General features: G+C 38.4%; 1 protein-coding gene across 3 annotated transcripts in view; it reads right to left on the bottom strand.

Moving 5' to 3' along the window:
- The window catches only part of LOC116671113 (zinc finger protein 385C), a 72,946-nt gene that overhangs the window by 31,407 nt on the left and 14,255 nt on the right, over positions 1 to 27,284 (bottom strand). For 2 of the 3 annotated variants that reach the window (XM_032502072.1, XM_032502074.1), the window contains exon 2: positions 8,184 to 8,450. In XM_032502072.1, the coding sequence (XP_032357963.1) occupies positions 8,184 to 8,450 (267 nt within the window). Of the gene's footprint in view, positions 1 to 8,183; positions 8,451 to 12,661; positions 12,847 to 27,284 lie in introns of those variants that run through there. The other variant, XM_032502073.1, reaches the window with a different exon arrangement.

Here is a 27,284-nt window from a genome sequence, read left to right as displayed (position 1 = left end):
AGAAGATTGTTATAAACGGTGCAGTAAATGGTTAAGGTCACCTCTCTGACCAACTTCATTTTTTAGGATTTAGGATGTGTCTGAAGAGTCTTAATTTAAAAAAAAATCAAATCCTAGTACAGTCACATTAAGTTAATCTGAAACTCGGCTTCTTAGCCAGAGGTGTGTTGGTGCGTGTACACGGGAACATGACGTATACCTAAAAATAGCCAAAGATGCATATCAGTGCACATCTTGCAGAGTAAGCCTGCAGGCAATGATGTTACGGTCTTGTTCATGTAATCTTACTGTGCACAAGAAACTTATGACTCCTCACAGGCAAAATAAACACTCTTCTAAAACAGCACCACTTGTCTTTAGGAATGTTTTTTAACTTGATACATATCTTATATGTGGGAAGACACAGGAGTTGAATTAAAGAAAATCTCTCTTGAACGGATGTTTCTGTGTTCTTACTCGCTTTATTTATCCTTTATTCATTTCTCTCCTCTCTGAATCATGTTGGAGATAAGTAAAATGTACAATCATCTAATCAATTCCACAAAAAAGAGCTAAAGGAGCATTTTAGCTTCTTATAAGTTCAAATCATGGTACCATCAATGAATGTCATATGTCAAACGCCAAAGCGACCATGCACCAAACTCTGAGTTATGTATCAAAAACGATTCAGCAGGAGGCATGTTGGACAACAAAAAGCTTGAAAAGCAGTAAAAATGCTTGTTACTAGTGTAGAAATATTTTATCAACAAAATGTATGTATGTAATCAATCAAAAAAAAGACAGCCCTTCTTACAAGTCTTTTTTTTTTTTTATCCGGACCTTTTCTACTTTCAAAAGGTTCAATTATATAACCTTAAATAATGGACCAAAATGTACCTATTATGATAAAATCATTGGACATGTAAATATGGGTAGATCTTGTAGGTAGAGGCCTACAGAAGTTTTGGACTGAATCTCAAATGGACCCATGGAAACATGACATGCATACATTAGTTCTTAAGTTCTGCTACAAAATAAACGCTATATGTATATTTAATACTGTGTAAAATAATGGATCAATTAACCCTTACTGGGCCTCAATAATGCCCACTACGTCCTCTATTTCTCCTTTACCTCGACTTTTGATTGTCTGTGTGTGCAGTACACACGCATATCAGAAATGGCATTTTCATGTGAGTTTATACGCATGTCACAAACACACATCCTACTGAAAATTTGAAAACTGTAACCCCTGAACTGAAAGGACTCAACAGTGGTCCAGATTGCTCAGTGTGGAGTGCAGGAAGTGGAAACTGCTTTGGTACGTTCCCTTTTCAAAAGGCCCCCAGTGAGAAGCACCCTATTAAAATATCCTTTCATTTGAGCAATTACTTCATGCGGCTAAATAAAGGGAATGCTAGTTCAGCTGTGGGAAGGGAATAGGTATTATTAGGCTGGTTTCATTGCAGCATATACTGAATTATATGTTGCAAACTACACTGAATATATATAATACAATCACCTTGATTGACTTGGCTTGTCCTCCTTTGTTCTTTCTGCTTGGAAATAGGCAACAGGAAGAATGGCATTGTGTAAACCTGCCATTTGTGTGTGGGAATCCTTCTTACTATTAGTTTGTTTACAAGAAGATCTGGTTGGCATTTTGTGCCAGAAAACTGTTGATGAATCCTGTCAAGAGTCATGTTGTTTTACAAAATGTTATATAAGCCACCACAGGGATGCTCAGTGCGCCATAGGAAATTAAATCCTATAGTTCAATTGTTCTGTTGGTCAGATATGAGACATTACAGGCAGTGATAAACAAAACACATTACAATTTCAAGCAAAAATGACAAATACTCTGGCCTAGTTTCTCAAAAGATAAGAGTTAATGCTTTTCTTTGTCTCGTGATAATAAACTGAATATCTTTGCATTTTACACTGTTTGTCAGACAAAAAAGTTTGGAAGATGTCACCTTGGAGCTCCAGGAAAGCATATATGATGGGCATAAGACATTTTTAGATTAATAACATAGAAAATACTTAAGAAACAGGATACTGGCAAAAAATGAGGCAGTCCATGTCTTTGAAAGGATAATTTACAGGCTTTTTTCCTGTCTTTAAAGGTCCCATGACAAGGTGCTTTTAGGATGATTTTGTATAACCTTAGTGGTTCCCTAATCAGCACCCAGAGGAGCCGGTTCAGTGGAAGGCTGCTCCTTCCCAAGTGCCGGACCAAACAGACTCAAGGACTCTTTGTCCTCATGCCATCAGACTATACAACTCCTCACTAGGGGGGAGGAGGAAATAGGGCCTAGGACATACATACATACATACATACATACATATATACATATATACATACATATTACATACATGCATACACAGTACACATACATACAACATACACACAGTACACATACATACAACATACACGCACACTAGTCACTTATCACTTTATCATTCAATACTGGACTCAACACTGACTTAATAACAATTTATGGTCTTTTGTTGTTTTATTTGACAAATGTTCTTATTGTGTTATTATTATCATTATTGTTATTTTGTTGTCTTTATACTGTCTTTCTTTTCTTTTTTAATCTATTTTTTATTTGTTTTTCTTGCTAAAACTGGTGCTGGAATTTTCAATTTCCTGCCGGGCGTCATCCCAAAAGGATCAATAAAGAGAAGTCTAAGTCTAAGTCTAAGTCTAAGTCTAATACTGTTTCTGAAGTCTCTTTCCCGAAATTCTGCCTTGGTGTAGAATTACAGCCACTAGAACTATTCCAACAATGAGGTTTCCTAAGGATGTACCATTTCTGTGTCTGTAGCTGGCCAACAGCCACTTTGCTCGTTTGAAAACCATGATGTCCCTCTCTTTCTTAAGGGCGGGCCAAATTCTATCAACGGGCAAAGCAGATAAAGGGGAGGTAACCTTGCTCCTTACGACTTCATAAGGAGCAAGATTCTAGATTGGCCCATCTGAGCTTTCCTTTTCTTACTCAGGGCATGGTTTACAGCCATTTTCGTCACTGGGGGACCACAGGCAGGCTCGGGGAACTCATATTAATGGTAAAAAAACTCATAAAGTAAAATTTTCATGCCATGGGTATTGTCAATTTCACAACAACCCAAACAAACACTGTAGGGTTCATTTAACCGGTTTTAAAATGGCAGGTGTGAAATCACTATGTGCCCCGTGTGGGGAAACAAAAAGCCCTTTACCCTGAGGGACTGACACAAGCTGCCCATGAGTCACATCTTAACTATCAATTATTGGATGAGATAGCTCTGACATTGCGGTGTGCAGCAGGTTGGCTGTTTAAACTCTGTCAGTGCTGATGCTGTTAATGTCTCATCAACATTATGCAAAGCATGCAATGATGAACAGTAGACAAAGAATTGTGACAGTGCCCTACACCAAAATGGAAACACATTTTAAACAAAATATGTCAACAGCCCGAGGGGTAAATTAAAATTCTGTGTATGTCATACTGTAGAGTTTTCATTATGGTAGGAATAATGACAGGGAACTATTTCCTGCACAATCCTCCACTTGTTTTAGAGAAATTTGTCAGTAATAGCAGCATTTTATCTGAGAGAACAAATAGCTCCCTGCTTTCTTGCCAGCAAACTGGAGCAGAATGGAGGTCACCTTCACACTTTCTCAGATTGTTGTAGCACTTTCAGACACTCATAGGGTCCTCTAGATAATAAATCTCTTCAGTCAAATAAATATGCCGACACAGTCTAAATGATGGGCGACAGCTATCCGCAATCAGACGTAAGCTGTGACCTAATTTCATAAATCTAAGCAGGTTTTGAAAATATACTGTGTTTACTGCACAAGGGAAAAGTGACAGGAAGTAGTCAGATGTAGAAACAGTCAATAATATACTGCGATCCAATCGCAATGTGGGCACAAACAAGATAACAGGATTGCATTTTAAATCCATGTTGAAAGCAGCCAAATGGAATTCAACATCATTAATTTTATAATTTACACGTGGGCTTTTCCTACTGTTACATGTTGAATATATCTTTTGTGAAAAAAGCCTGTAAATCCTAAAAAAAGACCTTAAAGTACCTTTAAATTAAAACTGCAGGTTTAAAAAAATATTCCCACACAGGCAAAAGTAGAAAAAAGGCATAAACACACTTGCAAAGAGACAAATGCATGAGACAGTAAGTTGTTTTTAGTCTTAAGGTAAGTCACTTGATCCGTTGTGGCTCAGATGTGTCGGGTCAAAGAAGACCAGATGAATGTGCAACAGGGAAGGGAAGTGTCAAGTCTGTCAACACTCTTTGCATCATAGAGGAAGCCACTGCAGAGAGCTGCACATCGTCTGCATAGTGATGTCAAGTGGATATTACAATCCAGAGTTTTGTGAAATCTGCTTTTCAAGGGCAAAGTAACACTGCTGTTGTGTGTAATATTTAGTATGCTAACAGTTAGCAGATTTAAGATTGCTTTATAAATATGCAACACATAAACCAACAGGCCGCTGAAAAGCTTGTTCACTAAACCACTCTGTGCTTCTGCTTTTGGCTTTCCTTTTAGTTTATTTAAGCAGACAACATGAACTAACTCCAACTAGGAGACATCTCCAATAGTAAACCGATAAAGCTGTCGTCATTATAACTGATGGATAACTGTACCAAAACCAGAGTTCTTTTTTCATCTTGGCTGTGTCCAATATTGGTGCTAAATGCACTAGGGAGCACTAAATAAGTTGACGAGGGAGTGATTTCAGACACAGTTCTTGTCTGTAACTCCATCTGTAGTTTTGCAGGAGGAGTCACCAGTCGTTCGTTATCAACTGAAATGGGGTAACATTCACAGAAGTGTCTGTTTCCACACTGCAATGCTGGAAAGCTGAATGCTGGAAATTGACTGGGATTTCCATAAAGGTTACTGGAGTTAACATCAGCGCTTCTACTCAGACAGTTGGGAACTAAAGGTTTGGTGCTGGATGCTGGAAAGTCCCAAATTCAATAGGTAGATAGATAGAGTCCAAAAATGGGGACCATGTACACACACACACACACACACACACACACACACACACACACACACACACACACACACACACACACACACACACACACACACACACACACACACACACACACACACACACACACACAGGGGATCAGTCTTATACTTCTAAGTATGAATGATGATCTGCAGAGGCTATTATCTGACACAGAAAAAGTCAATAACGTTCTGATGATAACAAAATGAGGTTGAAGTGATGGAGAAATTAAACAATGGATATTCAATTAATTTATTTCATGTGCAGTGTTAGATTGAAACAGCTAAACATGTGTGCTAAGCCAACAAAGAGAGAGACTCATAAATCAACATTAAAAAGTGCCATCTTACTGGCCAGTTGTTCATTAGAGGCTCTTTTTCTGCGATTGCTGAGTGCTGATGGATCAGCGCGGCAGTGACACAGGTGGTGGTGAGCGAAAGTGATTAATGGCCCCTCGTCAAAACAGGTGTGCAGAAAATTGGCTCTTCTGGAATAGTAAAAATATACTGACTGCATAACACCTCCTCATGGTTTGTAGATGTGAACATTTACACAATTGTGACAGATAAAGTATACTACAAGTCAAAATAAATAAACACCTGACTTAACAAGGTGTGTTAGGTATTAGGGTACAGTTTCCGAGGCTACTGAAATACTATTTCTCCACCTTTTCGTGTGTGCCAAAAACACCAAACAACACAACTTTTACTGGAAAGCCTATAGTTGCAGAATGTGCATAGTCAGTGCAAAGTAAATAAAAAGCTTTCCTGACAGGTTGTGGAGGGCTACGAAGTTCAAGCCTTACCTTTTATTGTTCTTTTATGCAGCATTTACTTATACTTAATATTTTGTCTATGCAGCAGGAAAAAAAACATAGTCGTGTTAAAGCCAGACCCAGTACCTGCACTGTCACATTCAATCACACTGTTAGCAGATATTAGGCAAATTTTGTTGATATCAAACTCCACAAGAAGCATGAGGCGCAGACACAACGCAGCATATGTTTCTAGCACTTGTAAACAGACCCTCTAGGGAGGGAAAATTGATTAAAACACTGCAGATGACAAAATAACTGAAGCACTGACAGTACAACTGCCCTGCAGTAAATAGCAATCTGAAGTTCATAATGTTCTGTTTTTGTCCAGACTGTATTAGGTGTTGATTCAACTATGGTCATTTTGAAGTTTGTAAGTAAATATAAAGTTATGAGTCTTTCAGTCAATGTTGGTGAGGGTCTAGATGTAGCAGTCGTTTTCCGCTGCTTTATTGCAAAATGTTTCAATCATCGAGACTTAAGCATCAGCAATAGACATTTCACAGCAGACATTTTAATCATTGGATGAAACACACAAGTGTAATTCATGTGTTTTCTGCTAGGACAAGTCAGAATGTCTGCAGTAGGAAAGGTCCATTCATTTGGGACTACATGTCCGTTTTCTGTCTCTGTAAGTTGTCTTGATATGCTTTGAAAAGTCAATTAAAATGGTTATTGTCTGCTAAAGCTCCCACTTATTCTCACTTGATATTCATATAAATATGACTCACTTTGAAGTACAGAATTTTACAGCATTGAAGACTACAACCTTAACAAATTATCCACAGAGTTGAGCATGAAAGTGAATTCTTTGTTAGCCTTTTCTGTCTTCTTCTTCGGGAGCAAAGTGCTATGAATGAAATCATGACAGCTATGAGCTTGCATGTCAACAGATCCATCTCCATGCCAACAAAGAAAACTCCATTCACCCATGTTTGATATGGTTGAAAACCCAGGAAAAAGCTAAGCTAAGTAAGTAAGGGGTAAGAAAGTTAGAAACACTTTTCAATATACTACTGTAATGCAATGAAGTACAACACCACCACTAACTCCAACCTCAGTAATAATAAACATATATAGTTGAATTAACAAAACCTGGCCATTACAGTGGTGAGGACCTAGCACACAAATGCTGTCTGACCAGGCCCAAAAACATCCCAACAGACCTCACCCATCCCCATCATGGACTGTCTTCTCTGCTGCCCTCTGGCAAGAGATTTTGCAGCAGCAGAACGGCCAGACTCTGCAACAGCTTCTTCCCACAAGCCATCAGACTCCTGACCTCAAAACACCCCCCCTTAATAACCCCCTGCAGTGGGTCTCATGTGGACTATGACACTGCATAAATAATATTTTAATTTTTTTAATTTTTTATAAATGTGCAATAACAGTATCTATTTTTCTTAAACGTGCAATAACTATTTTTTCATTTAATCTTTTTTATTTTTTATGTCATATTATTTAAATGATAAAATAACACTTTGTAGCATTTGTATTTATTTATTTTATTTTTAAAAGTTTTTTTTTTAAGTTAAAACAGTATTTATGAGCCAGTGGAAAGAAATTGTGTTCATATGTGCACTATGTATTTACAGTTGAATAAAAATAAAAAGCTATCTATTCTATTCTACTCTATAAGCTTTGTAAAGGTAGAATATGTGGCATGATTTCATTAGATTGTATAGATGTAGTTAATAAAATGGCCTCTTTTGTAAGAAAGGCCATGATACAGCAGAAACAAATCACATGACAGTCCCACAAGCACATACAAACAGCATCAGAAAAGTATTTTGAGAAGAGATTATATACAGTGAGACAGCATTAGTAGGATACATTTACAAACCAAAATAATAATGATGTGTGTAGTTCTTGTTTCTTGTTGCTTGTGAAGCTACTTTTAAATCTTATAATCTGCAAATCAGCAGTTAACTCCACCTTTGCGCAGGTAAGTGAAATAAGTGTTGAGAAAATAGATTCAGTGAATACTAGGCCTCATGGTAAGATATCATCATCATACTTATGTTACAGTACAATATTATTGCAATTTTAAACATATTGCATATTTTGCAATATGTTGCAAATTTACCATTCTTTCCAACTTCAATTTTTTCCCAATTTCAAATGATATCCCAAAAAGGAAACTTTGTTTATATCTGTTTTATCTAAAAAGATAAATGTCTCTGTTTGTGTATCTCACTTCAATTGTATTGCTGCATAATGGGATTGTCAAGCAGACAAACTGACCAACAAATATAAAATAAAAGATCAATACTTCTGCGTCTATGTATCACTATAGTATTGCCACAGAAAATATCACAACACCATGCAATACCCCCCCCAGCCCTAGTGAATACCTGTGCTGACAGCTTTTGCCAGCCGGCGCAGCCTCCTCTGGTGCGTCTTCCCTCGGTAGTGGATCTGGGCCTGGGCGCTAGAGTTCAGCTGTATGTTGCACACCTGGCACATAGTGGCACTGCTGCTGCCTTGACGTCGCTCTCGTTTGGCCCTGTGCACCCTCCTCTCCTCTTCATCTTCCTCTTCGTCTTCCTCCGCCTGTCCTTCCTGACTCTTAGGGGGAGGGTTGCTGTCCAGCCAGTCGGGGCTCTTTGGACGCTTCATATCTAGAGAAAGAAAAAGCTCTTTAATCAGAAGTGTTGCACAATGCAATGTAAAATAGAAACAATGCAGTCCCCATGTGAGACACTTCATTCAAAATGTATGTTGTTAAAGTCTCCACAGGGGGGCAACAGAGCAGCATGGCTCCATTCAGGGCAGCATAGTAATGGTCTTTTTCTTTAGTGTGAGTCAAACTGCAATTATGTGCACCACCATTATAGCGCTTGATGTTTCATTGTACCAAAACGGAGAGATTTCATAGGCAGACAAAAGATGCTTATTGCGTGGATTTATGAACATCCAGAATGTTTACTGTCAGAAAATACAAAATTTCTACGTGTGATCCCATTAAATTATTATAGCCTGGCGCTTAAACATGCATTAGCTGAAAAGTGTGGCCTATCTCTGGCACACATCACAGCATTACAACAAAGATCTTGTTCCAGCTTCTCTCTTTTTATCATATAATAAAAGCCAATTCCCGGGGTACACAAAGTGACATATTTCTATGTGTGAGCACTTAATAACTGTAATGGCTGAGCGAAATGAGATTGGCAGCATAAATCAAGCGGCAGCCATAACGTGAGCTCTGCTGTGATTGTGGATCCGTCACCTAAAGTCTAACTGAATTCTTTGTTTGGGTGCTGTTCATATGATAATGGAATCAATTAAGTACTCATGGTGTTGGACATTCTATCCTCCCGCCCCGCTGAACACAACCCCCACCAAACAGAAACCATCACTTGAAAAATCTATGCCGTTCTGAAAATTCAATTGGACTGGTGGAAAGATAAAAGTGGAAGGGAAATGTGTTCCCTGGAATTAATCAGCCTCTGACTAGCTGCATGGACTTCAAAGCTGTTGCAGCCCATCACCATGATTATTTGAATGATGTTCTACTACAGTCTGGCAGTGGATGGGGACATGAGTAACTGCTGGTGAAGATGGTGATGGAATAAAATGTCTTTCAACCGGGTGTAGGAAAAAAACGACTCTATCTCCTATGTACAACTATTGCAATATGTAACTGCAGACGGAATTACGTATTCTAGTAACATAGTTGGAAAATGTTCACCGGCTGTTCTGTACTTTGACAAAAACCAACTTGATGTATTCAAATAGCTTTTTCGTCCATCCAACTATCCAGAAGACGAAATTAAATTTACAGTTAATTTAATTAATTAACTATTCTTTTCAGCCCTACTTAAACTTGGGCCTACGTTTTGATTTGATTGATTACCACATTTGATTTAATATACAAAATACACATTATGGAGCTGAAATATGTTGCTGCTCTCTGGCTGTCTGTCTCAGTTCTGTCAGAATGCTGCCAGATAACAGCACAGACTTTTGCCAGTTGTCAGTAAATGGCCATCACAGAACAGTATTGATGTGTAGCAGACAGGGCCAGACAGAGGGAGGAGTGGGCATCCAACTTACTTTAAGGTGTTTAAAGGTTTCTATCGATAAGATCAATGAACATAAAACAACCGGAGGTCAGTTTAGTCATCTTTGAGGCTTTCTTGTACAGTAAATTCTTGTGACAGATGTTTTTAACTGATTAGTCTCCTTTTAGTGTGTTTTGGAATTTTTGTACATTAGCTGTTAAAGTAACTCCAGCATATTAACAATTAGCCTATGTTTTTAAGTTGATTATGATGCACTGTCTTCTATAAATAATAATTAAAAATAAATGAATACCAGTTTGTTTAGTTGTGGAGTTCCATTTTTAAGTTACATGATGACAACTATGCAAACTACATTTGCTGATGGAGACAATGAGATGTAGACTGGGTAAACCCTGCCCACCCTTCCCAATGATTTGATTTCGCCCTGCAGCTTGGTCTGGAAACCTGCACGTTTAATTCTCCTGCTTCAGTTCACCATTTTGCGGGAACCAATCACAAACTGGCTTATCTACCTTGCGCGCTATTGGCGGGTTTAACACAATGACGATAGAGAAGCCACCAAGCAGCTTCTTGTTTACATTCAACATAGCGGCCACCAAATGCCACCGACAACCCGTTGATGCCATAGACAGTAAAGGAAATGGACAAGGTGACCCCTTGATTTCAGCAGAGACCAGTGAAGGCTATTAGAAGCACTTTCCCGGTGAGAGTTGAGAGTTTTCTTTAAGTCTTTAAAAGCTTCAGATGTAAGAGTTTTCAGATGTCAGCGCTTCAGATTTAAAGTTATTTGCTGTCCAAGTTGTCAAAATGAATGGCAGTCAATGGAATGCTAACGGTAGGTGCTAGGTAGCATCAAAATGGCGCCATAGGAGTTACGCTTTGTCGAGGCTGGCTTACCCCCTTGGTTGATGCTGATGCCGTTGTTGCTTCTACGTCACCCTGATCGTTGGTCTGATTGGTTGAAGGACTATCCAATTGTGTACAGAGTCATCTGAACTATGCCCGTTGGTCACGCCTCTTGTGCAGAGAAAATACAGAGAAGACTGCCCAGACTAATGCTCAATCTCAAATCTATTGAGCTTGGCTTGGTCTAGTGATGAGCCAGACTAAGAGAGGTAGGCAGTGAGCTCTGGAAATAGCTAGTAAGTATGTGGTAGAGAAACTCTGAGACATACTGCAGCCTGTATGTAAATGTACAGGAAATATAATAGAATACATTGAATGAATAAACATCAGTTTTAGTGTCTGCTAAATGTTTTAGTGTCTGCTAAATGTGAAACCTCTATCAAACCATATTACAGGTGTTAAATTGCTTGCCAGCACATACGGTGTGAAGTATCTGCGCATCTGTAAATATTATTTCGAAATGTACCGTAAGCATGTCAGATCCTGTGGTGTATATGTCTTATGGGCCATGTAGATTTGCAGACACCAAGTCAAAAGTTAAAAGAAAATTGTCCTAGAAGCCGTATCTCATAAATGTAATACATCCAGATTATACCAAGTGATTTTGTTTATGTGCTTGCCTACTTTATAGTAATATGCAACTTCAAAATGTGAAATATAAAGAATAATAAATATGTTTTTAATTCAAGTCAAGCAGTATTTAGCTGCTCCTTTTGGCTAATGTCTAATACTGCAGTAGTTCATGTGCACTGGAGCCACCCAAACTGCTCTACTCACTCGTCTTTTTGTGGTCAGCTAGAGTTGGCACCTGCCAGCCGCATTATAAAACAACTTCTAACACGTTGCCGGCCGACTGGCCAGCAGCTGCTGGTTTCTCTTGGCCAGGGCTGCTCTGTCTGTCTGTTTGTCTGGCACCAGAGTGTTCAGCAGGGAACAGCCCAATTCCTGCAGTTGATCCCTACAAAGTGTCACGCAAAACATTACTATAACTGTACTATACTATACTATACTATATTATAACTTAACATAAAATCCTTTAAAATGGCCTGCTTAGATATCTGATGTAGTATGGTATACCAGAGTGAAATTGTTGTGTCAAACAGGAATATATGCATTTTTTGTTCATAATGAGCACTTACAACAAAGTTCACAAATCCAGCAATCCACACTGTCGATCACTTAACTTTCTTCAGAACTAAAGAGAGCACAAGTGACTGAAAGTGAACGTCTTGTGTGTCTAGTGAGTTAAGCTAAAACAAGTTTAAAAACTACAGAGTGCTGTAGTTGTTCCTCTGGGTCCTTCATTGATTGATTTAATGTGTCACATGTATTTTTACAGAGGAACTAACACATAGGGGGCGGGTGTGAGTTTTAAATTGTTGACTTCTGTCAATGTTGAAATTACATCAACAAATGAAGCGGAAATTGGACTTAATGACAAACTAAACAGGCATAAAGTTGTTCCTTTAAAGTGAGTGTGTGCAACAGGCAACATGAATATTTATTTATTGGTCATTTCTTTTAAAATAGGTGTTGGACAATCACGTTATGTTATACTGTACAAAAAACAAAAAAAAAGAATTCCATTTTGTGCCAAAATAATAATAAAGAAATGAAGAATGTCAAGCGCACAACAGGATTGCATAAAATAAATTCAACAAGATTCACAAAGAATAAAAGAGCAAAAAACAAACAAATACATGACAATGAAAAAAGTACTGTTCTATGCTTGTTAAGAAAATAATGAAGCATGATTATGAACAGAACGATTATGGCACTGTGACACTATACCTATCCTACTCAACAACAGATGCACAAAGAATCACATATCATGGTAAAATCTGTCAGATAGTCTGTAAAACATATTTTTTGACGTACAGTAAAGCTGTATGATTACTTACTGGTTGTATTATCCATGCAGGAGACATTAGCACAGTTTACGGACCCTTTGGTTTAAGATAAATCCCAGTGAGCCGGTAGTAAGATCTCTGTGTATCATGGGACTATTGGAACAGTTTCATTATACAGAAAGCCCTGAGAGGAGCTCAAGCATCAGGAACGCATAACCTTTATCTGTAAACGCAGTATCTGTTATACTGTCCTCTTAATAGTGAAGCTATCTGGCCCTGGCAGCTCTTTACATACCAGCACTCATCAGCCTGGCTGTTGATCCATGATGAGGAAAGACAAAGCCAAGAATATAAATGCTGCTCTCTCTCTCTCTCTCTCTCTCTCTCTGACCTGACGCCCCTTATAAATTTGAAATCATAAACATATCATAGTAAATATATGATAACTTCTTATTCATAGCAATGTGTTAAAAATCACCGAGCCCTTTCCAGCTGTCCTTGTGTAAATACGGTGAAAGAAATCACACCCAATACTACAACTTTTAACAACCCCAAACTACAAAAAAATAAAAACACTGTTTGTTCAAATTTTTGATTAAATAATAACAGCCATTGTCTTTGAGTATTACTTTGGATAAAAACAAAGCGAGAGAAGTCTGACATCTGTTAGCACAACTGCAGAGTAGAAACAGTCAAAAAATGCAGTAGTATAACATCCTACATTTGCATCTTGTTAAAGGATCCCAACTAATGATTTGTGTCACCAGCCAAACAAGACATCAGATTAAAAAAAAGTTCACCTGCCTTTAAGTCTCATCTCTTTGTGTAACACTCTACCAACTTTCCCTGCCAACTGCATGCTCCACATCTTTTCTTTGCTTTATGGCCTGGGACAGCTGCATGGAAATGACCTTCATGAACTACTCTATCAGGGGGATCACTTGTAGTAAAAGCGTAATGGTCTCCACATGGGTGCCTACATAAATGAGAAATCATTAATTTTGCTCTTAGACATGTATGATTCTTCTGTACCGGTCCCTGGCTAACCCATTTTTTTGGTAGCTGACTGTTAAAACCATGGGTGCTTTCCAATATCCATACGATTTAGTGTGCCAGAAAAGTGTTTAGTATGTCCCAATACAAAGTACTGTATGTAAAATGCAGTATGCCAAAAATACCAGGACCTGCTGCTGCATCTGGTTGCATTTTTCAGGATGCAAGCCAGCATGCTTTTCCGGCTATTCTGAATCCACTGTGTAGTGGAAAATACGTCAGATCAACAGAGCCGCCAATAGATCAAAGACAGACAACAGTTCATTGACAGCTCATTAAAATTGTGCACTACAGACCGCGACGGAAGCAAGAGGGTCAAGTTCAAGGCGCAATGTTACAACAAAGTGGTATGTCTTAATTGTATGCATACTGAACGCAGCAGTAAGGTCAGCTGCCAAAAATTCTAAAAGTATTATGAAAAAGTGTGCGATTTGGAAAGCACTATATATGTAATTGGGCAGCACGGTGGCTAAGTGGTTAGCACTTCTGCCTCACAGCAAGAAGGTTCTTGGTTCGAATCCAGGTCGTTCCAGGCCTTTCTGTGTGGAGTTTGTATGTTCTCCATGTGTTTGCGTGGGTTTCCTCCAGGCACTCCGGATTCCATAAAAGACATGCATCCTAGGTAGGAAAAATAAACTTACTAACAAACTACACCTAAAAAAATAAAAACTCACCAAAAAAAAAAAAAAAAACTACAAACTACAGTTTGAAAACTGCCAATGGCGAACACTGCGCAGTTACAGAAATGTTCATTAATGTGCATTGTCCTAATCAAATAAATAATGTTATTTTTTTAGTGTCCCGACTGATATAAGATTGGGTTTACATGTTTCACACAATAGGAAATCATGTGCAGAGGAGTGGACTTCATTTTTAAGTTTTTTAAATGCCCTGCACAGCCACACAGGTGTTTTCATTTATCCTGATTACACTCCTGCTCAGGTTGGAGGTGGGCTATGCTTGGCAATAGATGACAACATCGACCTCCATGCGCCAACACCACTGATAAAATGTGTTCAACAAATCTAAAAAAGGTGAGGAAAATGTCACTCCCACAGAGAAGAGCTCTAATCATTGATAAATGAATGAAATCACCTGTGTGGGTGTGCAGGTGTGCTTCCCTTTTTTTTTGACCATGCTTACTGTAGGCATGCTAAACTACATAGTAAACATTATGCCCTGCTTTACATCGCCATGTTAGAATTGTCCTTGTATGTTAGCATGCTGGCATTAGCCTTTAGCACAAAGCATCACTGTGCCTACGTACAGCCTCACAGGGCTGTAAACTCTTAGTATTGTTTCTATTGAAAATCATGTACATGCAGTCTAAGCTTTATTCTTCATGTCTTATGTTATGTTGTATAATAGCTGAGATAGTGTGTAGAATTATCGTGAAAAAACAAAAAAAACAAGATGTTACAGCCACTAAAGAAGATTCTTTATCAATGGTTTCAAAAAGGTTTTCTTATTGCTAATCTGGCGCCATGGGATGGTGAATAGAGGCTCCAATCAGGTGGGTACTGAGCTGATAGGCAGCTATAAAACTGGCAAAGATGTGCTGCCTGCCTTGATGTGCTCCGGTTTCACACTGGGGGCAAACTAATTTATCACTGAGCTTTGACAAATGAGGGTAAGAAAAGCTTTGGCATTGTAAAGTGTAACAAAATTATTTAAAATAAAACTTTATCAAAGACTTTTTGGAAGTATCAGGTTTTCTCCAGGAACATACAAATGTACAGTACATATAAAACTGTTGTAAAATTAACAGGTGCTCTTCAGAGATGAGATATGGTTCCATTACATTAATTATATAATAAACTCACTTGTCAGTATGTGGATCATTGTCCTATATCTTCTTAAGGGGACTTAGTACAGCATGGCACTTCTAAATATAGCTACACTTGATGCACTGCAACTGTATCTATTACACTATAAAGGCTTCATGGCAAACTAATGTTTTTTGGTCCTTAAAAAAAACAGGTCCTCTGCCTATTTGTCTTGATACAGTAAAATCCTGTTCAATCCATAATCACTCACAACTACAAGGTGGCCTAAGAATATATTTCAGAGAAGCAAGTCCTCTTTTTAGACTGGCCTTAAAGAATCAAGACAGAACAAATCCAACACCCCTCCAGGATTTTAATGCACCTGAACCTGAACAGCTGCAGCTCTTTCTGGTTTGTGATCTAGGAAACTTCCTGGAACAAGCAGGTCTAATCCAGATGTATTAAGAGGTGGACCAAGGCTTTCAGCATTGATACGTAAGGCAGCTGTGAACGGGATGCAGCAGCACAAGCATATGTTCCTTTAAAAATGGCATTGTTCCAGACCCTCAGGCCAAGATGAGCTCCCTCGTTGCAACACCTGTCATCACTTTTCCATTACGTCGCCAGCAGATACAGTGCTCGGCCTGACATGGAATAACTGGACGGGAAAAGAAGATGAGTAATAGTCTTCTGTTTCTAATAATCACTGCATAGAATATATTTTCAGAAGTGATAAATGTGTCCAAGTGCAATAAATTCAGATAAAGATTTTTTTTTTTTCTTACAAAGAAAGACAGCTCACACAAAACACCAAACATCTACATTTATTTTCAGTCTTGACAGTCAAAATGAATTCTGAACAACTGAATAGGTGGACCACAATTACAGTTGTGTTGCTAGGCTACCCCGCACATCCGCTGAAAACATGAATTGGAACCTTTTTCACACAAATTGCAGCTCAATTATGCTGTAATTTGTGCAGACAAGGCAAAGAAATGGACAAAAGAGGCACATTTTACCGAATAGTGGGCAACACAGACTATAAAGTCTGCAAAGAGCTGGAGGTGAGTGAAATGTAAGATTTAAGTGTGAGGACAGAAAATGCATTGATCTCCGCGCTGAAACGTGGACAAATTAAATTAGAGAATAATACTGTTTCAGTTGTGGTACATGGTGCAATTTTGACATTTGTTCAACAACCAACCCGGAGAAAACTAAAGCCTTTCACCCAGGAAATGGGTGTTTCTTTGGAGTATTTTAATTCAAACCACCATCTTTCCCTAACCTTGACTTAGTGCTGGTTTAAAAAGGGGTTTACTTCATCTGGATTCTTATTGATTCTGGTTGCACCTTCTCAAATATGAGGATCGCTGCTTTCCTTTGTCTATGTGACTGAAAATCTTCGTGTTTTGGAGTCTTGGTCAGACAAAATAAATAATTTATAATGTTTAATCTTCATTATTTTCTGATATTTTACAGACAAAACAATTCATTGATTAATTAAGACAATTTAAATAATTGGCAGAATAATAAATAAATAATATCATCTTTAGTTGATACACATAAACTGAGAGGAGTACTGTATACACATGGGTTTTGCTTGATGTGGAAATGAGGAGCTGGTGTGCTAATAAGTTATACATTGGTTGATGAATTATTTAAATAATCAACTTGTAAACACTAATAAGGAAAACCTTATTAAAAAGTAGTGGCACAAAAGAATTTTTTAGTTATGTGAAGAAGTTTCTCTCGGTGCTGTATTAAGAGTTAGAATGACAAGCTCTTTATTACGAGAGGAGCCCAAGGAGAAGCATGACTCAGTGTGAGGGCTCAATTATGTCTAAACACAAGACATACGCAAAGACACACAGGTGCATTCAAGCCATTAACATTCAAAAACACAATACATGACCCTCAGAACAATAAGCACAGACACATGCACACTATTACACACACACGCACACACACACACACACACACACACACACTATATTCTGCGCTGGCATACATAATCTACACAGCATGAGTGTTATTTTGTGTGTCAGATTTCTATGACAAGGTCATTTGCAAAATGTTCCACTCATATAGCAAATGCAATGATTCACCATGTTAGGTAAGTGAGTGGGAGCTGTTAAGAGGGTGCATATTTTTAGTCTCCACATTTTCCTTGGATTCAACTGGAACTGGGAACATGGGACGACAAAACTGTGCATGTGCTTGTGGTTGTATGTAACATGAAGTCTGCAGTCAGTCTATTCTCATGAACCGATCCATGTTTTTTGTCGTTGTCTTCACAACACTGACGGCCGCTGTAAAAGAACGTGGCTGTCTGTATAGGGAGGTCGGGGTGAATGGGTGGGCGTCAACATACAGGACAGCGGAGTTCACTTTCCGGGGAAAACTGAAGCCTTTCACTCAGGAAATGTGTGTTCCTTGGGAGTATTTTAATCCATACCACGATCTTTTTCCTAATCTTAACTAGCCGTTTTGGTGCCTAATCTAACTTTCGTTGTGGCAAAACTCTCATTTTTGTGGCTTTGTATCTTTCTCAAAGTCACCTATTTTCATGTAACTGAACCACCAACTACTGCTGATACAACGGAGGTCTGTAGCCGGCTTCTAGAAGCTCTGTAATTGCCATTTGGCGTCACATGACCAGCCGGCGTCGCAGGACGTGACCAGCCAGTTATCTCAAAATTTTGGAGGATATCATACATTTTGATTTCCATACATTTTTGTAAAGTATCATACGGACCCGTTCATGAGAATGCGGTGAGAGGGCAGTGGCATACCCTGTAAAAGACCATGTAGGCTATTCTGTAAATTAAATAAGCCCTGCAATAACAAAAAGAAAGTTTGTGTGTTTATCAGCAGCAAAAGAAATCGACTTTTGTACGGATTTTTAATTATGTTTCCTAATTTGAATTACACCTCCAAAAGTAGTTAATTTTCCAAATTCTAGTAACCAAACACCTTATCAAGTTAAGACTGAACACTTAAAAACAATACATTTTGTAGTAGTATAAACAAAATACCTCTGGATTTCTCACTCAAGCTATGTATACTGTCTGCATGAATCAAAAAGACAACATGTAGTTGATGATAAAAAATAAAGTAGTGGTTGGGAAAGGATGCACTGTAGCTTCTGGATACTTCTAGTTCAATCTGGTGTTTAGCAAGAAGGATATAAAAATATTAAACATGGCAACAATTAAAGAAGTAATTCATTATTATTTTTTACAGGAAAAAAAATCATCATCAGCAATGTTTTTCCATAATACACAAACATGGTGCAACAGATAAATAAATATCTATGAAAAATATGGCGACACAAGATGCTGTGATGCCCCAAGAGCACGGGTAATTCATGTGGAAATGTAAACACACACACACACACACACACACACACACACACACACACACACACACACACTCGTCTTGGGTAGCTTGGCTGGGTTCCCAACAAATGTCTGAATTGGTTTGGCATCGATCTTGTAGACACCTCAGAGCAATCACCAGATAACACACACACACACCCCACTCTAAGTTGCAGATTAGCCAATGTTAAACAAAGAGGGAGAACAGCTTTCCGACATGCCAGCTCTTTAATTAGACCACTGGTATCTGAGGACGAGGAAACACACACAGACACACAGAAACACACTCACACACTCACAGACTACAGTAGCTGAAGTTTGTGTCTATTTGTCACAGTAAGGCGGTGCGACAGCCAGATAGGAGGTGAAGCAGCCAATCAGCTGTCACCTTCTCTGATGTGTTGAGAGGCTCCACAGAACCAGACAGGCCTGCATGCCTCCTCTTTGGCAAAGTATTTGTGAGTATACTCAAGAGAGAATCCATTAGATCATCACTAGGGAAACGAATAATGTGATGTTTAAGCATTTTCAAGAACAATCAAAAAGGACTTTATGTTATGAATCCTGATGTTGGGAATGTTTTATACTCTATGCCAAATTCATCTACTCATTACATTCCACTATTGGTCTCAACAAAATAGCACCCACAACCTTCATCAGGAGAACAACACAGGTATTTTTAAGGAGAATATAAAGTAGTGGGGAGATAAAATGCCATTTTCAACATGATTTCAATTCAAACAAAAGTAATGCATGCCACCTAAAGCGAAAACTAAGCTCCATTTTTCTCTACGTATTGAACAAAGTAATGTTATGGAATGTGTCCTCTGTGCGGGGGCATCTAGAGAACAGTTAACCCTTGTCAAGGTTCCCGACCATTTGTGCACAGTGGACCGTTTTTATATTGACAACTTTGTTGTACAGGAGAACATGGGGTGTCACAACTGAAGGTTAAGCAGCCAGTATGCTACTTCAGAAGGGCTTGTCGGACGAGCGAATAGCTTATTTTAGTCCAGCTCTTTTTTCACATTGAGTCAAACAAACCATCAAGCCTAGGAGAAACTCAAGAGTTTTGGATTCACTTAAGCTGCATGTTTAAGCTACTGTGCCACTCAGACATCAGACACACAAATCAGCAATTCAACAGAATGGTGTGAGCCCCTCTTTGACATTGGGTCCTGACTTTGGAGAAGCACCTAACCAATGTTCTTCTAGGCGTGTGAAGACCAATGCCATTGATTTACAAAACTGATTCTTTTCAATTGTGCAAAATATTGCCACTGTTTTCTTAAAAGTCAGTGTTTTGGTGGAGGAAACTAGAAGCAATCTAAATATAGCCCACAGTTTGGCACAAACTATTTCATAATTGGAGAAACCCACCCTGCCTCTTTAGAATAAATCCCTGTCCTTGCACTTAATCTTTTTTCAGCACAAACCTTGACATGTTCCTTTAAAGGTAATTGTTTGCTCCACGTAAAGACTGCTGAGGTAGGCCAAAGTCAGGAATGTCAAAATGTAATCTCCTTTCCCCACATTGAGTTTCTTAAACTGAACTCTTCTACCATGTGGCCAGGAAGACTGACTGTCATAAGGAGACAGAAATAAAATAACCCACACAGAGCATAATTTGCACTGGACAATTTGAATTTTACCAGAGAACCACTATATTTCATTATGTTGTTTTTACTTTTTAAGGATCACACCATGTTAATGCATGTTTTAGCTAATTTATTCTAAAACCTTATACTTTGTGTATCATTGCATATCACTAATCACAAGCAAACCAATAGATGCCACACGTTTCCATTCATTTCTCTTAAAATCCATTATGAAAATGAACATCCTGCCTGTTCGTGTTTTTGTCAAAGCTACAGTACCTTATCACTGTGCAGTAATGTAGTTGCACTGTAAGTGCCTGTGTACATTCTGCACTGCATAATTACACCACAGTAAGACACAAAAACAAATGTTCATTGTATATTCACACCATGCAGTAATGAATGGAAACAAAAAATAAATAATTTTAAACCAACATTGTCTTATAAGGATGAAAATACACGTTACAAATCTACAACAAAACTTCGGCATGTAATGTTGCAGAAACTAGGCTAAAACATGCAAAAACACTGATATGACCCTTTACTGAAGTGCTAATTTGCTATCCTTTGTTTGCAAATATTACAAAGATGATTCAACACCACAGGGTTGTTTGGAAGGTTAAATAACAAGATGAGTCTCTCGGCTGTGTTTTTTACCCAGTGACAGGACATTAAGGATATAAGAATGGACACCTTGTTGTGGTAAGCATCCAGCTCCATTATCAAAAAGGAGCAGATGATATGGGATCAAGCCAGGGCCGAAGAAGGGTGCAGTAGGAAGGGGGGGGGGATGTTTGGAAATCCTAAATGAAATAGAGGAGCTCAAACAAACGGAGCTAGGAGCTCAAACAAACGGTGCTATTTCAATATATAAGCAAAGTAAAGGCAGAAGATATACAGGCCGAAACACAAGAGCTACAAAACATGAAGGAAAACAAATCATGCTAGGACAAATGAGAACTGGGACACTGGGGGGGAACTTGGTAAGGACAGTTTTTTTTTTTTATCTGGAGGGAGGAACTGCACTCAAACCAAGGGCAACAGCAATCGTGGGCATCTGTCATCGGCCATCTGGGAGAGCCCTAAGGCTGCTATGGACCAAAGCAAATGTGACCTGTGCATGAATGACAGTGCTTATGCAAACAGAGGAAAAAAGGAAAGTGCCTTGGTTATCAAAATTAGAATTTGCTAATAATCTAAATAGTAATTAATGCAAAAATATGACACAGCATTTAATACTTTCTATTTAATACATCTGTGAATCAAACAATACATACATAAAGCTGTTTTGTTCAATATATGATATAATGCAAAGCAGTCAGCCACGTCTGTCTGGTAAATATAAAGCTTAGCTTAGCATAAAGACTGGAAACAGGGAAACAGCTAGCCTGACTTTTTCCAAATGTGACCAGGATGTCGCATGTTTTTAATGTTTAAGATCAACAATATGCTTTGTAATACGCTGCATTGAGCATGTGTTAAACTACTAAGAAAAAACTGTAAACTGGTCAATCCAACATTAATTTGTCTAAAATGTTTTTTTTTTAAATTTTATTTAATCCTTTTACAGCAAAAGACTGGACATGACAAAGGTCATCAGTCAGGATTGTACCAAAAACGTTAAGGGTTATGTGGTACACTTTCTAAACAGTTTCATAAATAAAAAGTGTAAATGGCAAGACAGTCACTTTTTTTTTTACAGCACTGAGTTTGTCCACAGTCAGGATACCATAACATTTTACCAAATGTATTACTCAAACACACTAACACATCATGCGTCAGCATATGCTTTAAACTGACTAAATATGGCTATTTTAAAGATTGTTTTAGGCAGGTTGAGGGACATAAAAACGAGGCAAGGGAGTGCTGATTATAATGGGATGGATTAGTTGAGACAACTGTGTTGTTCTCCTCTTCTGACAGCTGTAATCCTCCTCTTCCTTCTCCACTAAAAACAAGACTTGACCTAAATTCGCTTTAATGGTTTTAGATATATTTAATGAAAGTAGGGGGTTTATTGCAAGAACTAGCATGGCTAAGTGACGCCAAAAGAATTGTGAAATCATGAAATCAAGCTATTATCAATTCTGCTATCAACAATGAAATAAACATACTGGCTAGTTGGTGAATTCGGCACATGCTTAATTATCGGTTGAAGATAAAATGCAAAGCCTGCTAAGAAACTTTGGAAGAGACTATTGGAGTGGAAACGTCACTGTGATTTATTCTACATCATATTTGCTTAACTTACTCAGTGGTGCAGCCAAGAACAGATAATTTCTATTAGATGTAGAAATGTGCATGTACAAGGTGAGGAGTTTAGCTGACTCAATTAACAAATTAACCCAAATTTCTAATGTTTCTCTTCTTGAATGATTTTCAAAATAAATGTGTTAGACCAGTTTTTTTTCTCTTGTTGGTCATTTTTGTCATATATCTGTACTCACAGTTGAATGTGTAGACTATTTCCCGTATGTGCTATCACCTGTGTTTGAGCAAAGCTCTACATCTCAATGACTTTCACAAGTATCTTTTGGAACAATGTTAATAGATGGTTCAAGTGCCATTTACCAAGAAAAAGTCCTTAGTCAAAAGTTTCAGTTTCTGACAAACACTTTTCTTCACAAGCTCGCCAGTCTGCCAAATGGCCATTTTGAACTGTCAAGGTAGTGAGGTTGTTGGGTCCATTTTTACAGTGCAAATTCTATAAATAACTTTGATTATAAACTTGGCAAGAAAAAACAACAACCCTGGTAGCCATTTGAGGAATTTTAGCTGAAAACTATTCAATTCTCCTGTCACAGACAAACGGGTGTGAACACGTGTTAACATCTGAATAGGACCCTAGCGCAAAGCAGGGTTAGGCCACTTCCTGCCTGTTTTCCCTTTGGTCTTCAAGCTCCTCACAGCTCTCAGATCAGTCACTGCATGACACTAATAACACAGGCTGAAGCAGGGTCTGGTGACATCTCAAACGGAGACATGCGCCATAACGCAATCTGTCTCTCTTCCGCCCTTTTTCAGTGCATTTTCAGCTTTGGCTCCAAGTTACATTCTCACTGTTTCTAGAACTTCAGCAAAATGCTACATATGTTTATGTAAACTGATGGCATGCCAAAAAGAAATATTCATCCATTTGGAGGGGAAACGTATGCTTTCCATGTGGAGTGATATCAGGAGGTGGGAAGTACGTAGGCAGGGATGACTAATGAGGATGACTAAGAGATGTGTTCTGGGTGGGTTTCCATGTCATTTGTCTAGCCAATGTCTAGCTTTATTTGATAAATATACTGGTGTGTGTGTATATATATATATATATATATATATATATATATATATATATAAGTAGTGAGACTCCAGTTTAACCGCAGACTTTTTATATAAAAACGTGAGCAAAGAATAAGCAAAATAATTAACAAATTATTTTTCTTTACCCAGGGGTGGCTGTGTGTGTGTGTATATATATATATATATATATACATACATACAAAGCCATTATATCATCATCTAATATTAAAAAAGTTAATCAGTTTATCAATCAAAACTGCTACCTCATAATTTAATGGATTCCTATCAGCTAAAATAAATCCAATTATATTCTGAGTTTTAGAAAATGTAGCTTATCATTAAGCTAATTATTATTAGTAGTAATAAACATTTAGGTGGCAGCTTTTTGGTTCTATCAGCTGTTGCTAATTCATGTGCAGATTTATTTTTATAGCACTTTTCAGCAACAGGGTAATTCAAAGCGCTTTACACAAAACATTAAAGAGCAGTCAAACAAAAAAATTAAATACAGATAAAATAAAAGAGTAAAAGTTGCAGTGCACTATAACAAATTAACAATCATTTAAAAGAAAGGCAGCATCAAAAATGTGATTTAAAAGAACTGAGAGTTGCGGCGGACCTGCAGTTTTCTGGGAGTTTTTACCCGACATGTGGAGAATAAAAACTGAACGCTACTTCCCCCTGTTTAGTTCTGACTCTGGGGACAGAAGGCAGACCTGTCCAAGATGACCTGAGAGGGCTGGGTGGTTCATGGTGTACCAGAAGATCAGAATTGTATTTTGGCCCTAAACTGTTTACTGATTTATAAACCAGCAGAAGTATTTTTAAATTAAAAAAATTTCAATTGCCAGTGCAAAGACTTCAAAACCGGGGTGATGTGATCCACTTTCTTGGTGTTAGTGAGGACTCCAACAGCAACATTCTGAATCAAATCTGACTGATTTTTTAGGGAGACCTGTAAAGACACCGTAACAGTTGACAACTCTAATGAAGGTAAAAGCATGGACAAGTTTTTCCAAATCCTGCTGAGACATAAGTCCTTCAACCCTTGATATATTCTAAAGGTGATAATAGGCTGACTTTATAATTGTAGTTCAGGTCTGAGTCCATGACTACACCAAGGTTTCTGGCTTTGTCTGTTGTTTTTAACATTGTTGTTTAAAGCTGAACGCTCACTTTTAATCGTAATTTTGCGTAATAATTTAAAAAAGAAGCATCTGTGATTTATGAAGAGAACATTGCTTACAGGAGTGCGTACGTACGGTTTTATACGGTGGATAAAAGTTCAGATGCTACTGGTACTGGAGGGTTTGTTAACCTATTGACAGTTGCAAACAAAGCATTTTAATTATATAGTTTCTGGCGATAATCAGTCCCTCCAAGATTTTGCAATGTCGCATTCGCACAAATTTAGCCGATCAAGGTGACTTTGGTGTGACTCGCAATTTTGACCAATCACCGCAACGTTTTTGCAAATTTGACCAATTACTGGAGTTTCCCGTGACCTAAACCAATCCCAGCAGTCCCATGTGCCAGACTTTGTATCAGTATGTGACGCCAAGAGCCATTGACCAAGCGGGAGTGAGAACAGATTGAAGTCACACATGCATGGCCATATTCATTTCCTTGTTTAACGAGATGTGTGTGACTTGAACATCTCACATTTACCATCAAAACGTACAACAAAACAATTTAGACCGTCCTGCCAACCAGTATACATTTTAACATCAATGTACGCTGTAATGTTTTTTCGCTCTGATGTTGCTGAAGCGGTTGCTGTTTCAATCTTGTCGGCAGCCATTTTCATATTACACCAACATTTGCAGCATCCTGAGCCTTTTTGGTAAGGGTACTAGGAAAACTCAGCACAGAGTCATTTTATTCTCCCAAAAAAAAGTTCCTTTTCATTTTTAACAAACTGTACAAAAAAAATATTGCAACTTTCTTTTGCAAAATCATTAAAAAACATCACAACTTTTTATCGCAATTTTTTACAACAATCTCAAAAAAAGTCAGCAAAATCCTGGAAGGACTGGATAATGTCAGAGACGAAGGACCGCCATGCATTCCTCTGTTCCAAATTATAAATGAGGAGTCTCTCTTGTCAACTGTGTTCAGCTTTTTTTTTTTTTTTTTTTAAAGATTATTTTTTTGGGCATTTTTAGGCCTTTAATGGACAGGACAGGTGAAGTTTTGTGAAAGGGGAGAGAGAGGGGGAGTAACATGCAGCAAAGGGCCGCAGACCGGGTTTCGAACCCGGGCCGGCTGCGTCGAGGAGTAAACCTCTAAACATGGGCACCCGCTCTACCAACTGAGCTATCTGGGTGCCCAACTGGTTCAGCTTTTTGACACTCTTTTTCCTGTTCTTACCAGGGTGGCATTTCTCCATGGAAATCTTTTCTTACCCGAGACAGCTTTGACCTTAGTAAGAGCATGGCATCGATGATATTTGTAATTTTACAAATTAAACTATCTACAAGCTCATTGACTGAGACCCAAGAGAGGGCGGGTGTGGAGGAGAAAAGCTGAATGAATGTTTCACTGGTGTTTTCAGTGATTTACCGTTTTCTGATTACCTTTGTTAGGAGACTTTTGTGCAGACAGTACAGTTAAAGAAAACACAGGAATGATCAAATACAGAAGAGTGTCCAGAATGTGCCTTATAGAGGACAACTGTCAACAAATAATAAGTGAGAATTCAGTTTTCAAGAGTCGTCAGAGGTCTCCTTTTAAACTTTCATTCATGATATTCATTAAGCTTATAAAAAATAATAGTTTTTTCCTTACTCCTAAAAAAGGATAAGGATCCTACAAAGTGCTCTAGGTATCGGCCTCTGAGCCTGCTTAACACTGACATAAAATTCTTTGCAAAGCTCCTAGTCTGATGTTTGGAGTCACATATTGCAAAATTAGTGAACTGCGCCAAAACGGGATTCATAAAAACGAGACTAGCAGCAGATAATGTTAGACGCCCTGTAAGACCCCAATGTCACTTCTTTCTTTTGATGCAATGAAAGCCTTTGACAGACTTGAGTGGCCATTTTTATGGTGAGTCTCAGAGGTGATGGGCCTTGGTAAAACTTTTATTGGTATGATCAAAGCTTTGTATTCTAATCCCTAAAACCACAACAAACACGGTCCGTGTGGAGAGGCCTGCAGGCACTCGCAAACTACAAGAGACCGTCCCCCAACACTGCTGGTTCTGATTTACTGGCTGACGAGCTGAATTGATTTTATAGATTTTACTGTACAGTCACACCCCTCCCCCACACCAACTCACACTTCAATCATGATCTGTGAAGTGGATGTGTGCCAGCTCTTTCAGAGCCAGAAGACCAGAAAGGCCCCTGGCCCAGACGGTGTGTCACCATCCTGCCTGAAAATCTGTGCAAACCAGCATCTTCACTCAGATCCCTGGAGCTATCGGAAGTTATTTCCTACTTCAAACGCTCCACAATTGTCCCAGTACCAAAAAAAACCTCCATCTCTGGACTAAATTACTACAGGCCTTTCGCCCTGACATCTGTAGTCATGAAGTTCTTTGAAAAACTGGTGTTGGCTCACTTGAAGGACATCACAGTCCCCTTGCTGG

Source organism: Etheostoma spectabile, chromosome 21 (assembly GCF_008692095.1).
Source record: "Etheostoma spectabile isolate EspeVRDwgs_2016 chromosome 21, UIUC_Espe_1.0, whole genome shotgun sequence".
Taxonomy (NCBI): domain Eukaryota; kingdom Metazoa; phylum Chordata; class Actinopteri; order Perciformes; family Percidae; genus Etheostoma; species Etheostoma spectabile.
This window is presented reverse-complemented; position numbering and strand designations above follow the sequence as displayed.